Raw genomic sequence first — 14,924 nt, forward strand, 5'->3', positions numbered from 1 at the left:
CGAGCCATGCTTTTTCATTCTTGTGATACTTTACTAAGAAGAATGTATTTCACCTCCATTCAGAATATTAGAAAAGATGTGAAGCCACCATCTTTTTAATGGCTGAATGGTTTTCCATGATGTGTATGTACCACAATTTATCCCTTCCTGAGTTGATGGGCATTTAGGTTGTTTCCATGTCTTGGCAATTGTAAATTGAGCTGCAGTAAGCAATTTAGTGCAAATGTCCTTATAGTAAAAATGATTTTTTTTTTTTTTTTTTTTTTGTTCTGGGTAGATACCTGGGATCTGGGATTGCAGGATCAAATGGGACTGCAAACTCATAACCTCTTTGGAAAGAATTGATAACCTTTGAATCTTCAAAGTCTCAAGTTGGATTTTTTTTGAGACAGAGTCCTCTGTTGCCCTGGGTATAGTGCTGTGGCGTCATAGCTCACAGCAACCTCAAACTCTTGGGCTCATGCGATTCTCTTGCCTTAGCCTCCCAGGGAGCTGGGGCTTCAGGGACCTGCCACAACACCTGGCTATTTTTAGAGATGAGGTCTCACTCTGGCTCGGGCTGGTCTCGAACTCCTGAGCTCAGGCAATCCTGAGCTCAAGCAATTCGTCCACCTTGGCCTCCCAAGTGCTTTGCAGGCAAGAGTCACTGCGCCCAGCAGGATTCATCTTTTAAAAATATGGATATTTTCTTTTAAAAACCTTTTTTTTTAGTACAGAAAATTTCAAACATGTATAAAATCGACCACAATGAACTTAACTAGGTCTTTTGTTAGGAGAAAAACTCTTGGTACAATTTTTGACTTAAAGACAAACTTAAGCCATAGTGTTTTAAATTGGTGCCTTGAAAATCAGAAAGGACTACTTTATTGGCTTTGCTGTTGGCTGGCATTCTGCTTAATGAGCTTAATGAAGCTCTGTGTATCCATCTCCCAGTTTCAACAACTAGTAATTCATAGTTGGTCTTGCTATCTTGGTATACTCCCACCCACTCCCCTTCATCCCACCAGATTATTTTGAAACAAGTCCCATATATTGTAGCATTTCATCTTTAAATATTTTTTGCTGTCCTCCCCACCCCCTGCTCCTCTCTAAGAGTATGTAAAACACAAGGGCTTCATTTTTCAGTGATAATCACAATGTTGTTATTGTCATACCCACACAAAATAATTTCTTAATATCATGACATAACCATGGGCATTTTCTTACATTATTACAATGCCATTATCATACCTAATAATTTTTTTTTTTTTTGATACAGGATTTCACTCTGTCACTCTGGGTAGAGTGCTGTGGCATCATAGCTCACAACATCCTCAAACTCTTGAGCTCAAGATACTCTTCCCAAAGCCTCCAGAATAGCTGGGATTACAAGCTGGCACAACGCCTGGCTATTTTTTTAGAGATGGGGTCTTGCTCTTGCTCAGGCTGGTCTGGAACTCCTGAGCTCAGGCAAGCTACCTACCTTTTCCCAGAGAGCTAAGATTACAGGCATGAGCCACCAGGCCTGGCTCATACCTAATATAATTAATGAACTAATACCCAGTTTGTAATCTTATTTCCCTAACTGTCTAAAAAAATGCCTTTTGGAGTTGGTCTGTTAGAATTGGTTTACACATTACACATGAGGTCTCTGAAGCCTCTTTTAACCTAGAATAGCCCTTCTAGCCTTTCCCCTTCCTACTGACAGGTTGCAGAAACTGGGTCAGTTGTCCTCTATAACATCTAACATTTCTGATTTGTCATTTACCTAAGTGGTCCTTGATATTTTTGTCACTAGAGACAGATTTCATAGAAGACAGTTGTTCCACGGAAAGCAGCAATGGGATGGGACCGGAGGCATAGCTCAGGCCCCGATGTAAACAGTGGGGAGTGGCTGTAAACACAAATGAAGGTTTGCGGCTTCTGCTTGTTTGCCTGCTGCTCACCTCCTGCTGTGCAGCCTGGAACCTTTTTGGCACCAGGGGAATGCATTTTTTCCATGGAGACTGGGACAGGGCGGGGTGGATGGAACAGGTGGCAGAGCTCAGGTGGTGATGCTCTGGGACCTGGTTCCTAACAGGTGGTTGGGGATCACAGATTTAACATTCCTTTATCACCAGTTACTTCTTGTAAATGGAAAGTAGTCCTAGAGACTTGGTGTTATTCAGGTTTAACTTATTTGTTAAGGACACTTCATAAATGGTACTGTGTACTTATCACATGTCATAGTGTCTCTTTTTTTCCACTTCTGGTGATACTAAGATTGATAAAGATGTAATATTCTGATCTCTACATGGAGATCAAGGTTTCTTTCTATTTTTTTGTAGAGACCATCTCACTTTATCACCCTCGGTAGAGTGCTGTGGCGTCACACAGCTCACAGCAACCTCCAATTCCTGAGTTTAGGCCATTCTCTTGCCTCAGCGTCCTGAGTAGCTGGGGCTACAGGTACCCGCCACAATGCCCCACTATTTTTTTGTTGCAGTTTGGCTAGGGCCAGGTTTGATCCTACCACCCTCCATGTATGGGGCCGGTGCCCTACCTACTGAGCCACAGGCGCTGCCCGAGATCAAGGTTTCTTTTAATGGCTCCGTTGCATGTATCAGTTATTTTATTAGATACCACAAAATGGTCATTTTCTAGTTATTCATTTTTTGTTTTAATAAAATTTATTGCTTTGGTTATTAGAGAATTGGAGCATCTTTTCATATGTTTATTGGCTATTCAGTACGTCTTTTTTTTTTTTTTTTTTTTTGAGACAGAGTCTCATTCTGTCTCCCTTAGTAGAGTGCCATGGCATTAGAGCTGACAGCAATCTCAAATTCTTGGGCTCAAGAGGTTCTCTTACCTCAGTCTCCGGAGTAGCTGGGACTACAGGTGCCTACCACAATGCCTGGCTATTTTTTTGGAGATGGGGGTCTCATTCTTGCTCAGGCTGGTCTTGAACTCTTTTTTTTTTTTTTTAAATTAATAGTATTCTTTTTTTAATTATAATTTTTTTATTAAATGATAGCTGTATACATTAATGCAAACATGGGGTACAGTGTAGTGTTTTCATTACAATTTGAAATACTTTCATCAAACTGGTTAACATAGACTTTATGTCATTTACTTAGTTATTGTGTTAAAACATTTATACTCTAGTTCTAGAAAAGTTCACTTGTACCCTTGTTAGACAGACCATATAGGTGATCTTTCCAGTCACCCTCCCACCACCCAGATGCCCTTCTCCCCTCCCCTCTCCCACCCCCTCTCCATATTCTTAGGCTAGGATTAAGTTGTAGCTTTCATTTGAGAACTATAAATTAGTTTCATAATAGGGCTGTGTACATTGGATACTTTGTCTTTCGTTCTTGTGATACTTTGCTAAGAAGAACATTTTCCAGTTCCATCCATGTAAACATGAAGGAGGTAAAGTCTCTATCTTTCTTTAGGGGTGTATAGTATTCCAGGTGTACATATACCACAGTTTATTGATCCATTCATGGATTAATGGGCACTTGGGCTTCTTCCATGACCTGGCAATTATGAATTGGGCTGCAATAAACATTCTGATACAAATATCTTTATTGTAATGTGATTTTTTATCTTCTGGGTCTCGAACTCTTGAGCTCAAGAAATCTACTGGCCTTGGCCTCTCAGAGTGATAGGAATACAGATGTGAGCAGTCCCGACTGGCCTATTCAATACTTCCTTGTGAATCTTCCATGACCTTGCTTGATTTATATATTGAACTTTTTTCTTATCCATTTTTGAGAGTTTATAATTATAGATATTAATCTTTTTGCTGTTTTATATATTGTAAATATTTTCCAGTTATTGTCTTTTGCATAAAATCTTTTGATTTATGTGTTTTTTTCTTTTGTGACTTTTGGTTTCAAGTCTCAGTTAGAGATTCCATGCTCTGAGATAATATAGGAGAAAAGTTAATTTTCTTCTAGGTTCCTTTCCTTCCATTTGATTTTCAATGTACATGGGAATGTATTTTGTATATAACATAAAGTAGGAATTAAACTTATTTTCTGCATTAGGTAATCAGTTTTGACCTAAAGTAATTTATTGGCCCGGTGCCTGTGGCTCAAGTGGCTAAGGTGCCAGCCACATACACCTAAGGTGGCGGGTTCGAATCCAGCCTGGGCCTGCCAAACAACGATGGCTGCAACCAAAAAATAGCCAGACGTTGTAGTGGATGTCTGTGGTCCCAGCTACTTGGGAGGCTGAGGCAGGAGACTTGCTTGAGCCCAGGAGTTGGAGGTTGCTGTGAGCTGTGATGCCACAGCACTCTGCCCCGGGGGATAGCTTGAGGCTCTGTCTCAAAAAAAAAAAAAAAGTAATTTATTAAAAGTCTTCTCTGTCTCCACATTTGTTATTTATTAAATCCACAAATTTACATATTTTTCTGGACTTAATTGTGGTACATTAATTTTATCACATTACCGTAGAGTTTCAATTAAAATTGTTTTGTACCATGTTTTGGGCAGTGCCTGTGGCTCAAAGGAGTAGGGTACTGGCCCTATATACCAGAGGTGGCGGGTTCAAACCCTCCCTGGCCAGAAAACTACAAATGAAAAAATTGTTTTGTACCATGTTTTACAGTCCAGTTCATTATTATTGATCTTTGTTTTCAAGTTTAATGTTTTTCACACAAATGCTCTTCCATTTGAACTTTAGATTTAGTTTGTGATTGATCTCGTTGCAATTTAAATTTAATGGCATTAAGTTTTAGAGAACTGCCTTTAAAAAATATATATATACGGATAGATCAATCTATATGCATATATATATACATATCTGTATATATTTATATACACATATATACATATCTGTATATATATACATATATACATATTTATACATATAAAGTCAATATTTCGCTTTAGGAATGTAGTTTTTCTCTATTCAGATCTTTTGCATTTTTCAGGTAAAATAGTTTTTCCACCCTTCCTATTAATTTCTAGGCATTTTATGCATTTAATGTGATTTTGTGTTTGGTCACCAATAACTTTTTTTGGTTATTTGGATTATAAGTATAGAATAGTTTACTTCATTTTTGCTGAAGGATAGCAATTATACTTTAAAATGAGTACAAGATTAAAAGGAATGCATATACTTAAGTCTATACAAACTTTTGAAGTAAACTTTAAGTACATGTCTTTATATCACTTAACCACTCATTAAAGCAGTAAATTAGAAATAGTTAAGAAATGAAAAATGTAAATTCCTTGAAAATGATTAGTTTAGGCTCAGCGCCTGTGGCTCAAGTGGCTAAGGCGCCAGCCACATACACCTAAGGTGGCGGGTTGGAATCCTGCCCAGGCCCGCCAAATAACGATGATGGCTGCAACCAAAAAATAGCCCAGCATTGTGGCGGGCACCTGTGGTCCCAGCTACTTGGGAGGCTGAGGGAGGAAACTCGCTTGAGCCCAGGAGTTGGAGGTTGCTGTGAGCTGTGATGCCACAGCACTCTACCCAGGGGGACAGTTTGAGGCTCTGTCTCAAAAAAAAAAAAAGGAAATGATTAGTTTATACTTTCTGGTTTATAAAGAGTAGAAGTAACAAGGTCTTACTTGAAAGTAATATATTTCAGTTAAAAAATGTAAATTACATAATGAGATTTTTTTCCCCCCTTTTTTTGGTTTGGGCGGGGGCTCTAGTTCGAATCTAACTAGTGTGGTCATTTATTAGGCAGAAGATCCCTGAGTACCATTTTTGATTTAAAGACTAGTTAAAATTATATTATTTTAACTTGATACCTTAAAATCATAAAGGAAGATTTTATTGGCTTTGATATATTAGCCTGCATTCTGATTATGAACATTAGAAACAGAAGTAATATATCCTTGGCTGAATAGACATCACTGTTAATTTTTTTTTCTTTTTCATATTACAGGTTTTGCAAAAGGCATCAAATTAAATCAAGTTCAAATATTCCCTGTGTCCCCAAAGACTTATTGATGATGTCTGAATTTGTTCTTCCAAGATTTATTTTTTGTCTTATTCAGTACTTAAGAGAAGGCTATAATGAACCAGGTATGTTTTAATCCACTTAGTATTAGTACCCTTTTTAAGTTCTTAATTTCCCAAATTTAGCATTAATAACAAAGTGAATTTTTTCCAGATATTGTTTTTTTTTTGCTTAACATTTTAAATAGATGACTATACATATCAAATGCACAAAAACATGCTAAAAATAAATCATACAACCTTGTAGGTACCTTGTAGTAGTCATAGTTTGGTGCTTTCTGCTTTTGGGGTCATAGATATTTTGAATCAAACTTACTTGACCTTTTGCAGATGAGAAAGTAATCATTTTATAAGATTAAAGTAATACTATGATAGAATTGAGAAGGCCTGGAAGTTGTTTGCATTTAACTTAGAATTTTTAGAAGATAAGCTATTTTACCAATCTTTTTTTGGTAGAGGTCTATTTATATTTTTATTCCCCTTAATATATATTATATAAAAATTTAGGATCAAATTTCTCACTTGTACATTACTGGTAGAATGAATGGATGTAAGCATCATCTAAAAAGAGAAAAATGATAAGCATTTTTACCTTTTAAGATTTAGTCAAAATCTTGAATAATACAGAGGGTACCAAAAATATTTTAGGAAAGGAAAAGACTGTATTAAAATTGTAATACTCGGCTTGGCGCCTGTGGCTCAAGTGGCTAAGGTGCCAGCCACATACACCTAAGATGGCAGGTTCAAATCCAGCCCGGGCCTGCCAAAACAACAATGATGGCTGCAACCAAAAAACAGCCAGGTGTTGTGGCCGGTGCCTGTGGCCCCAGCTACTTGGGAGGCGGAAGCAGGAGACTCGCTTCAGCCTAGGAGTTAGAGGTTGCTGTGAGCTATGATGCCAGGGCACTCTATCCAGGGCGACAGCTTGAGGCTCTGTCTCAAAAAAAAAAAAAAAAAATTGTAATACTCAGGGTAGTGCCTGTGGCTCATTGAGTAGGGTGCCTGCTCCATATACCGAGGGTGGAGGGTTCAAACCCATCCCTGCCAAACTGCAACGAAAAATAGCCGGATGTTGTGGTGGGCACCTGTAGTCCCAGCCACTTGGGAGACTGAGGCAAGAGAATCACCCAAGCCCAAGAGCTGGGGGTTGCTGTGAGCTGTGACGCCATGGCACTCTACCCAGGGTGACAAAGTGAGACTCTGTCTCTAAAAAATAATAAATAAATGAAATATAAAAATTGTGGGCTTGGCATCTCTGGCTCAAGCAGCTAAGGCTCCAGCCACATACACCTGAGCTGGTGGGTTTGGATTCAGCCTGGGCTTGCCAAACAACAATGACAGCTGCAACCAAAAAATACCAGGTGTTGTGGCAGGCATCTGTCGTCTCAGCTACTTGGGAGGCTGAGGCAGGAGACTCGCTTGAGCCCAGAAGTTGGAGATTGCTGTAAGATGTGATGTCACAGCACTCTACCCAGGGTGACAGCTTGAGGCTTTCTCTCAAAAAAAAAAAAAAAAAAAAAATTGTAATACTCATTAACCAAAGGTGAATACAAGTCATGTTGAGCATCTCTTATAATTGCAGAAGTCAAATGTGACTTGAATATTGCAAATTTAATACAGTTTTTCCATTCTTAAAATGTGTATATATATTTTTTAGCATTCACTATTACTTCATTTTATTAAATGTTTAGGTTTAGGTATCCAAGTTCTCATCATGACATTGTGAATTGTTACATAACAATTTATGAAATAGTATGACTTGAGTTTATTAACTTTTTCTGATAATTTTTACCTTTCTAAATAAGTAATCTCCTATTCAGTTTGAAGTTATGGCACACATTTTTGTCTTCTGTTTCTTTCCTTGAAGTGTAAAGGACTATTATATAACATCTTCACATCTTCATTATTTCTTTCTTTCTTTTTTTTTTTTTTTCTTCTTTTGAGACAGAGCTTTCCCTCTAGGTAGAGTGCCATGAGTGCAATGGTGTCACAGCTCACAGCAACCTTAGAGGGGCTTAAGTGATTTTCTTACCTCAGCCTCCCAAGTAGCTGGGATTACAGGTGCACTCCACAACGCCCAGCTATTTTTAGCTGGCTTGGGCTGGGTTTGAACTCGCCTGCCTTGGTGTATGTGGCCATTGCCCCCTACCCACTGAGCTATGGGTGCTACCCACATCTTCATCATTTCTAAAAATATCTTGTATGTTTATTATGAGCAAGCCATTATACTTATTTTGTACATTTTAAGGCAAATATACACTCTTTTGTTAAGTACTTCTCTTAGAGTTAGTTTCAAAAACTATCTGTTTGGAAAGAAGGTACCAGATACCAGCTGAGTTATTGAAGATGCCTTCTGTATTATTTCTTGGAAATAGTTAGCACACTTTCTGAGAATTTACATTTTGTACTACAGGTATCCTATTTTAGAAAAGTAATAGGTAGATATCATTTGTTATGGGAACCTTAAAGTTTTATCATTAGTTTAATCGAAGAATAATTAACACAAAAGTATATTATTTTTATTTTTTCTTTGACAGTATTCAATGGTTATCAAAGGTAAATCATGTAAAACGTAGCTTTGATAATTATATTATTCTCTGAAAATATGGAAGAATGAATGGACTTTTGTCTAAAGATGAGCTCATGAATGTGGGTTCATGAAATTTTCTTCTTTTTATTACCACTTCTCAGGATTAATTTGTGCAAAAAAAATTTGCATCATTTTGTATAGAAACCACTTTAAACTTAAAGAGAGGACTTGGAATCATCTAATCCAAGGTAATGGAAGCTGAGAGATTTTGTGGTTTCACAGTTGCTTTGAGTTCTGTTTATTTCAGCCAACAATCCTTATACCAGTGTTAGAGTTCATATCAGAGCCCTTGGTAACCATTCACAAACATTAATTAAACATCTACGGTTACAATATAAGTAACTGGGGGAAAATATAAAGACAAATAATTTATAGTATTAGCTTTCCATTGAGAAAGTAAGGATTTAGATGCTGAACAAATACTGAGTGAAATTGATGAAAGGGGGCACACAGTCCCACTGTTAGTTCCATTCATTACAGGTAGTCCTTTTTTTTTTTTTGGACCATTTATGGCTAAGCTCTAAGTCTCTCTATTCACTTCTTTCCTTTTAGACCTCTCTAAAACATCTCTTATTTATATCTTTAATATTCTTTCTCAGCTGCTAAGTTTCCTATCTTTCTCTTCAGCTCTACTAGGCATGTTTTGCCTGGTATATTTTTAAAATAAAAATTTTCATATTTATGAAGAATCATCTTTCATTTTAGTTGCTTCTGCCTTTCAGGTAATGTGAGTTTGTATTTTTGGAATATTATAGGGAATGGATTATTTTTTATACAAGTTTAAATTTAGAGCTGACATAATTTTGCCCTACTGTTCTTACGATACTGTTAATATATTTGAAATCTTATTTTATTATAGGGCATAATCTTAACTTAAATACTATCTTATTTTGAAATTATTTTATGATTACAGTTATAGATGTGGATGTATCATACCCTCAGATTGAATGCTGCTTATACAAATTAAGTGTTTAATAACTTAGGAGATCATCTCTTTTTTTCGTATCTACTTCTTTTCAGAGGACTAAATCCCTGAGCATGTCTATTCTAGGCTGAGTGCTGAGCAGATACCAATTTTCTAAGCAGAGTTTTTATATTAACCTTATTGATTATAAGATAGTATAAGTCATTATAACTGTTAAAATATAAGATACTACTATTCTTAGCAAAGTATTATAATAAAAATTATTTGTAATGATTTTTTGTTATTGTTTTTTTTTAGCAGCTGATATACCATCAGAAAAAGACCTTAACAAAGTTCTTCAGCTTTTGGAACCTCAAATTTCATTTTTAGAAGACTTAACTAAAATGGGAGGAGCAATGAGGTCTGTTCTTACTCAGGTTTTAACAAACCAACAAAACTACAAAGATCTGACTTCTGGTGAGTTATATGTTAGAAGAAATTTTTTTTTTTTTTTTTACTGAATGGTAACTATATACATTAATGTACTTCTGGGGTACAGTGTGGGGTTTTCACACACAATCCAAAACACTTCCATCAAACTGGCTAACATAGCCTTCATGTCATTTTCTTAGTTATTGTTTTAAAACGTTCACATTCTACTCTTAGAAAGATTCATAAGAAATTTTTAATTTACTTATATTACTGTAATTATAGGAAATTGCATATTTCAGAATTTAAGGGTAAAATATAGATTTTTTTTTTCATAGAAAGCTAAAGCTGGAAGTAATTACCAGAACTTATTATTTTATGGAGGAGGAAACTGAGCCCCAGAAAAATTAAATGACCTGTTTAAGACCTCATGATTAATTTACATTGGAGTTGGGATGAAAACCAGGTCTCCTAACTTTTGGTGCAACATAGTCATACTCTTTTTTTTTTTTTTTTTGAGACAGAGCCTCAGGCTATCCCCCCTGGGTAGAGTGCCATGGCATCACACTCACAGCAACCTCCAACTCCTGGGCTCAAGTGAGTCTCCTGCCTCAGCCTCCCAAGTAGCTGGGACTACAGGTGCCCGCCACAATGCCTGGCCATTTTTTGGTTGCAGCCATCATTGTTGTTTGGTGGGCCCAGGCTGGGGATTCGAACACGCCACCTTAGGTGTATGTGGCTGGCGCCTTAGCTGCTTGAGCCACAGGCGCCGAGCCCATAGTCATACTCTTTTTGCCCTTCTTTAAACAGTAACAACAATCACTTCTATGTCTTCATTTTTTATATTCCAAACTTTTGGGGTGTATGGCCTGGGATTTTATAATAATAGAGAGTTTAAGTTATAAAACTTGGAATTGTTAAGTATTTGTATGCTTAGTATACTCTTATACAAACTAATTTCTATACCTTTAGTTTGCTCAAATTTATAGTACATTAAATATATCAATTATTTTAAGCAGCATTCTTTTTTCTGGCTCATGAAACATGAACATTGAAGTTCATCATATTTCTTTAGAGTGGCAAAATTTTCATGTGTGTTGTTTACCATATGTTATTTAGAGATTGTCTTACGTAACATATTTCATTCTTCAACAAATATTTATTAAGCACTCACTATGTGCTTGGCTCTGCAGTAGACACTAGGACATGGGTTAAAGACGACAATAATCAACTAAGTAACCCTGTCCTTGCCCTTAGAAAGCTTATGGTCTAGTGAGTGAGGTTACTTTAATAAAACTACTAAACCATTTATAAACTATACAGTGTAGAGCAAGTGGTTATAAAAGTGGGACCTGATTTCACTGGAAGGGGAGGTGGCAAAGCTTCACTGAGATAGTGCTATTTAAAGTAAAATCTAATGGTTGAGAGAAAGTCAGTTAACTAGAGGGTGAGTGGAGTTGGGTGGTTATGGGGTGGGTCAGGTTTCTAGTAGAAGATGTCTCCTGCTTCTGGATACTGGACTAGCCCTTGTTTCATAAACAACATAAAACTGAACAAAAAGTGAGACAGTTTTTCTTTTTTTTGAGACGGAATCTCAGTCTATCATCTTGGGTAGAGTGCTATGACATCATAGCTCATAGCAATCTCAAATTCTTGGGATTGAGTGATCCCCTTGCCTCAGTCTCCCAAGTAGCTGGCTTACAGTGTCTACCACAATGCCTGGTTAGTTTTTCTGTTTTTAGTAGAGATGGGGTCTCACTCCCATTCAAGCTGTTCTCAAACTCCTGAACTCTGGTGATCTTCCTGCTTCAGCCTCTCAGAGTGCTAGGATTGCAGGGGTGAGCAACCAACCTGGCTGAGACAGCTATTTTTAAGTATTGGACAGTAGGCAGCCCAAGACTGTCTGAGGGAAGGGAAAAGCATTGAAGTGAGTTCCATGATCGCTTTGGCTCTCCGACTAGGGACAACTTCCTAGCTGTAGTAGAGCAAGCTGGCATTGAAGCAGAATATGGTGGTCCCACTGAGTTAAGGCTGCAGAGGTTGCAGTTGAAGCAGTTGGAAAGTCTGTACTCTTTGAGGCAGAATGCTAAAATGTGGAGACACAGACTTGTGTGGGATCCCTGAAAGGGCTTGCACTTGGTTGAGGACGAAGCTACACATATACAGGATGAGGCTACCTAAGGCGACTTAGAGAGTGACTGCTGTGGGGTTAAAAGTGGAACAGAGATATCAAGAGAGGTCAGTGTTGGCATTTTCAGCCCAACCAGAGTGGAGAGATCTTGCTGATAGTAATACCTTAGGCATCTAACTGAGACATCAAAATACCAAACCATAGAGTAAGGTCTCCTGTAGGTTAGACTAATGACGCCTATAACACTGACAGTATCTGTAAGGGGCAGAGTTTGGAGGTGATTCTTACCAATTTAGAGGGTCTTTTGAGTACCTTAGGCCTTCCACAGATGTGTCCCTTACACAGTGTAAAACTGAGCCTTCATGAGTTCTATTTGATCAGCCTATAATTGAACTTGCTTCTGTAATAAAAATTAATATTCTTAGCAGAAGATAACAATCCAGAATCTCCTATATTATATCATTAAGATATTCAGTATATGATAAAAACTAGTGGACATGCAAGTAAATAAGAAACTGTATGTTATAATCAAGAAAAAAACAAACTAGTCAGTAGACATGGACATAGAGATAGCACAGATGCTGGATCTAACAGATGAAGACATTAAAGCAACTATTCTAAAGATGCTGAAGAAATTAAAGAAAAATATATTCAAGGAATTAAAGGAAAATGTAATGAGTGAAGGGATAAGGAATCTTAGCAAATAAATGTAAGCAAAAAGGATCAAATTGAAATTTTAGAACTGACAGTTAAAGTAAAGTAAATAATGGAATAGAAAAATACCCTGATGAATATAGCAGCATATTAGAGAGGATAAAAGGGCCAGTGAATTGGAAGATACATCAGCAGATTATCCAGTTTGGAGAACAGAGAAAATCTATTGAAGAAGACACAACAGAGCTGCAGGGACCTATTAGAATCAGATAATCTAAGTTGCCATTGGAGTCCTCAGGCATTTGAAGAAATTATAAGTACCACAAATGGGATAAAAAGCGTAGATTTATGTATCTGTGGCACTTATTAAACCTTCAGGTAGGCAAATTCAAATACATACAAATTCTAGGCAAAGGGACCAGCATGAGGAATATTAATAGGTGGGATTGAGCTTATTTATTTATGTTTTAAATAAGAAATTAAAAAGGCTAGTATAGCTGAAATGAAATGAATTTGGAGGGATAGTGACACAGATAAGGCTACCCCTGACTTATAGGTAGAAAAAAAATAATAATAGAAAAGAAAATAAAGTTACCCTATTAGACTAGATCCATATCAGGTAGGTTCTCTTTTTTTAAATTTTTGAGACAGAGTCTCACTTTGTTGTCCTTGGTAGAGTACTCTGCTCACAGCAACCTCAAACTCTTAGGCTCAAGTGGTCCTCTTGCCTCAGCCTCCCAAGTAGTTGGGACTATAGGCGCCCACCACAACACCCGGCTATTTTTAGAGACTGGGTCTCACTCTTGCTCAGGCTGGTCTCAAACCTCTGAGTGCAAGCAATCCCCCCACCTCGGCCTCCCAGGGTGTTAGGATTACAGGTGTGAGCCGCTGTGCCTGGCCTGGGTAGGTCCTCTTCATGGGCCATGTAAGATTTTATATCTTATTTTTGATAAAGTGGGAAATAATTTTCAAGCTTAAAAGTGATACTATCAGATATGTTTTAAAAAGATGACTTGTTTTGCCAATAATAGATTAGTTGGGGCAAGAAAAGCAGCTCTAGTCCAGCAGTCTAGGATAACGATGATGTTAGCTTGTATTTGAGTTTTGATGAAGAAGCCAGAGAGGAGTAAAGTTCATACATGGGTGTCCATTATTTCTTCAACCTAGAAAATGGTCCTTTATTCAGAAGCTATCAACTGTTGGGAAGGAAAACAAGTGGGTTGTTCTTAGTCATTATAAGAATGTATATCTTAGCATGATTTGTGGTAATTGTCCTGTTTTATTTGTACAGTTCTTTTTAATACTTTTTCCTTGAAATTAAACAATTGTTAGCTTACTTTTAGCAATGGAAATCAGATTAGGTTTTGAATCAAAAGTATAACATTGTTGCAGCCTAGCTTCAATTCCATTGTGATTGCATACTCATTGGCTAGCTATCTTGCTAAGCCTTCGTTTCTTCACTTACATAAATGGTGATTATACATTCATTTTTCTCAGGATTGTAAGAGATTGATGAAATATATATATGTGTGTGTATATATACATACATACACACACACACATATATATATATATTTGTTGTTGTTGTTGTTGTTGTTGTTGTTGCAGTTTGGCCAGGGCCAGGTCTGAGCCTGCCACCCTCAGTATATGGGGCTGGCTCCCCACCCACTGAGCCACAGGTGCTGGCCGATGGAATATATTTTTGTTAATTAAGACCTATACAAAAATTTCATCTATCATTGAGATCAATGCATGGGTTGGTTGGTGTTTTTTTTTTTTTTGAGATTCAGTTTCATTCTGTTGTCCCAAGGTAGAGTGCTGTGGCATCAGCCTAGCTCACAGCAGCCTCAAACTCTTGGGTTCAAGTGATCCTCCTGCCTCACCCTCCTGAATAGATACTATAGGGGCCACGCCCAGCTAATTTTTCTATTTTTAGTAGTGACAAGGGTCTTGCTTTTGCTCAAGCTGGTCTTGAACTCCTGAGCTCAAATAATCCACCTGCCTTGGCCTCCCGGAGTGCTAGGATTACAGGCATGAGTCACCGTGCCTGGCCTCTATTTCAATTATGAGGCTAGCAAAGAAAGAAACAGAAAAGCTCAGCAAATATTAAAATTCTTTTGTATGTATATAATCAGAATGATTGAGAGCTTCATTTAAAATACAGAATTTTACCTAAGAGGTGGCATATGCCATGGTAATTTGGCTTTCCTATAGAGAATAATTTTTCTTACAGAGCTCTTAGTATCAATATGTTTTTCTTTTTTTTTTTTTTT

At 37.3% G+C, this 14,924-nt stretch overlaps 1 protein-coding gene across 1 annotated transcript in view; it reads left to right on the forward strand.

Moving 5' to 3' along the window:
• Positions 1 to 14,924, forward strand: part of UBR3 (ubiquitin protein ligase E3 component n-recognin 3 (putative)) — a 223,553-nt gene that overhangs the window by 35,976 nt on the left and 172,653 nt on the right. Inside the window, exons 2-3 of the mRNA XM_023507551.1 lie at positions 5,870 to 6,009; positions 9,756 to 9,914. Of these exons, the coding sequence (XP_023363319.1) occupies positions 5,870 to 6,009; positions 9,756 to 9,914 (299 nt within the window). The remainder of the gene's footprint in view (positions 1 to 5,869; positions 6,010 to 9,755; positions 9,915 to 14,924) is intronic.

Source organism: Otolemur garnettii, unplaced genomic scaffold, assembly GCF_000181295.1.
Source record: "Otolemur garnettii isolate 467f Iridium unplaced genomic scaffold, OtoGar3 scaffold00187, whole genome shotgun sequence".
NCBI classification, from domain to species: Eukaryota; Metazoa; Chordata; class Mammalia; order Primates; family Galagidae; genus Otolemur; species Otolemur garnettii.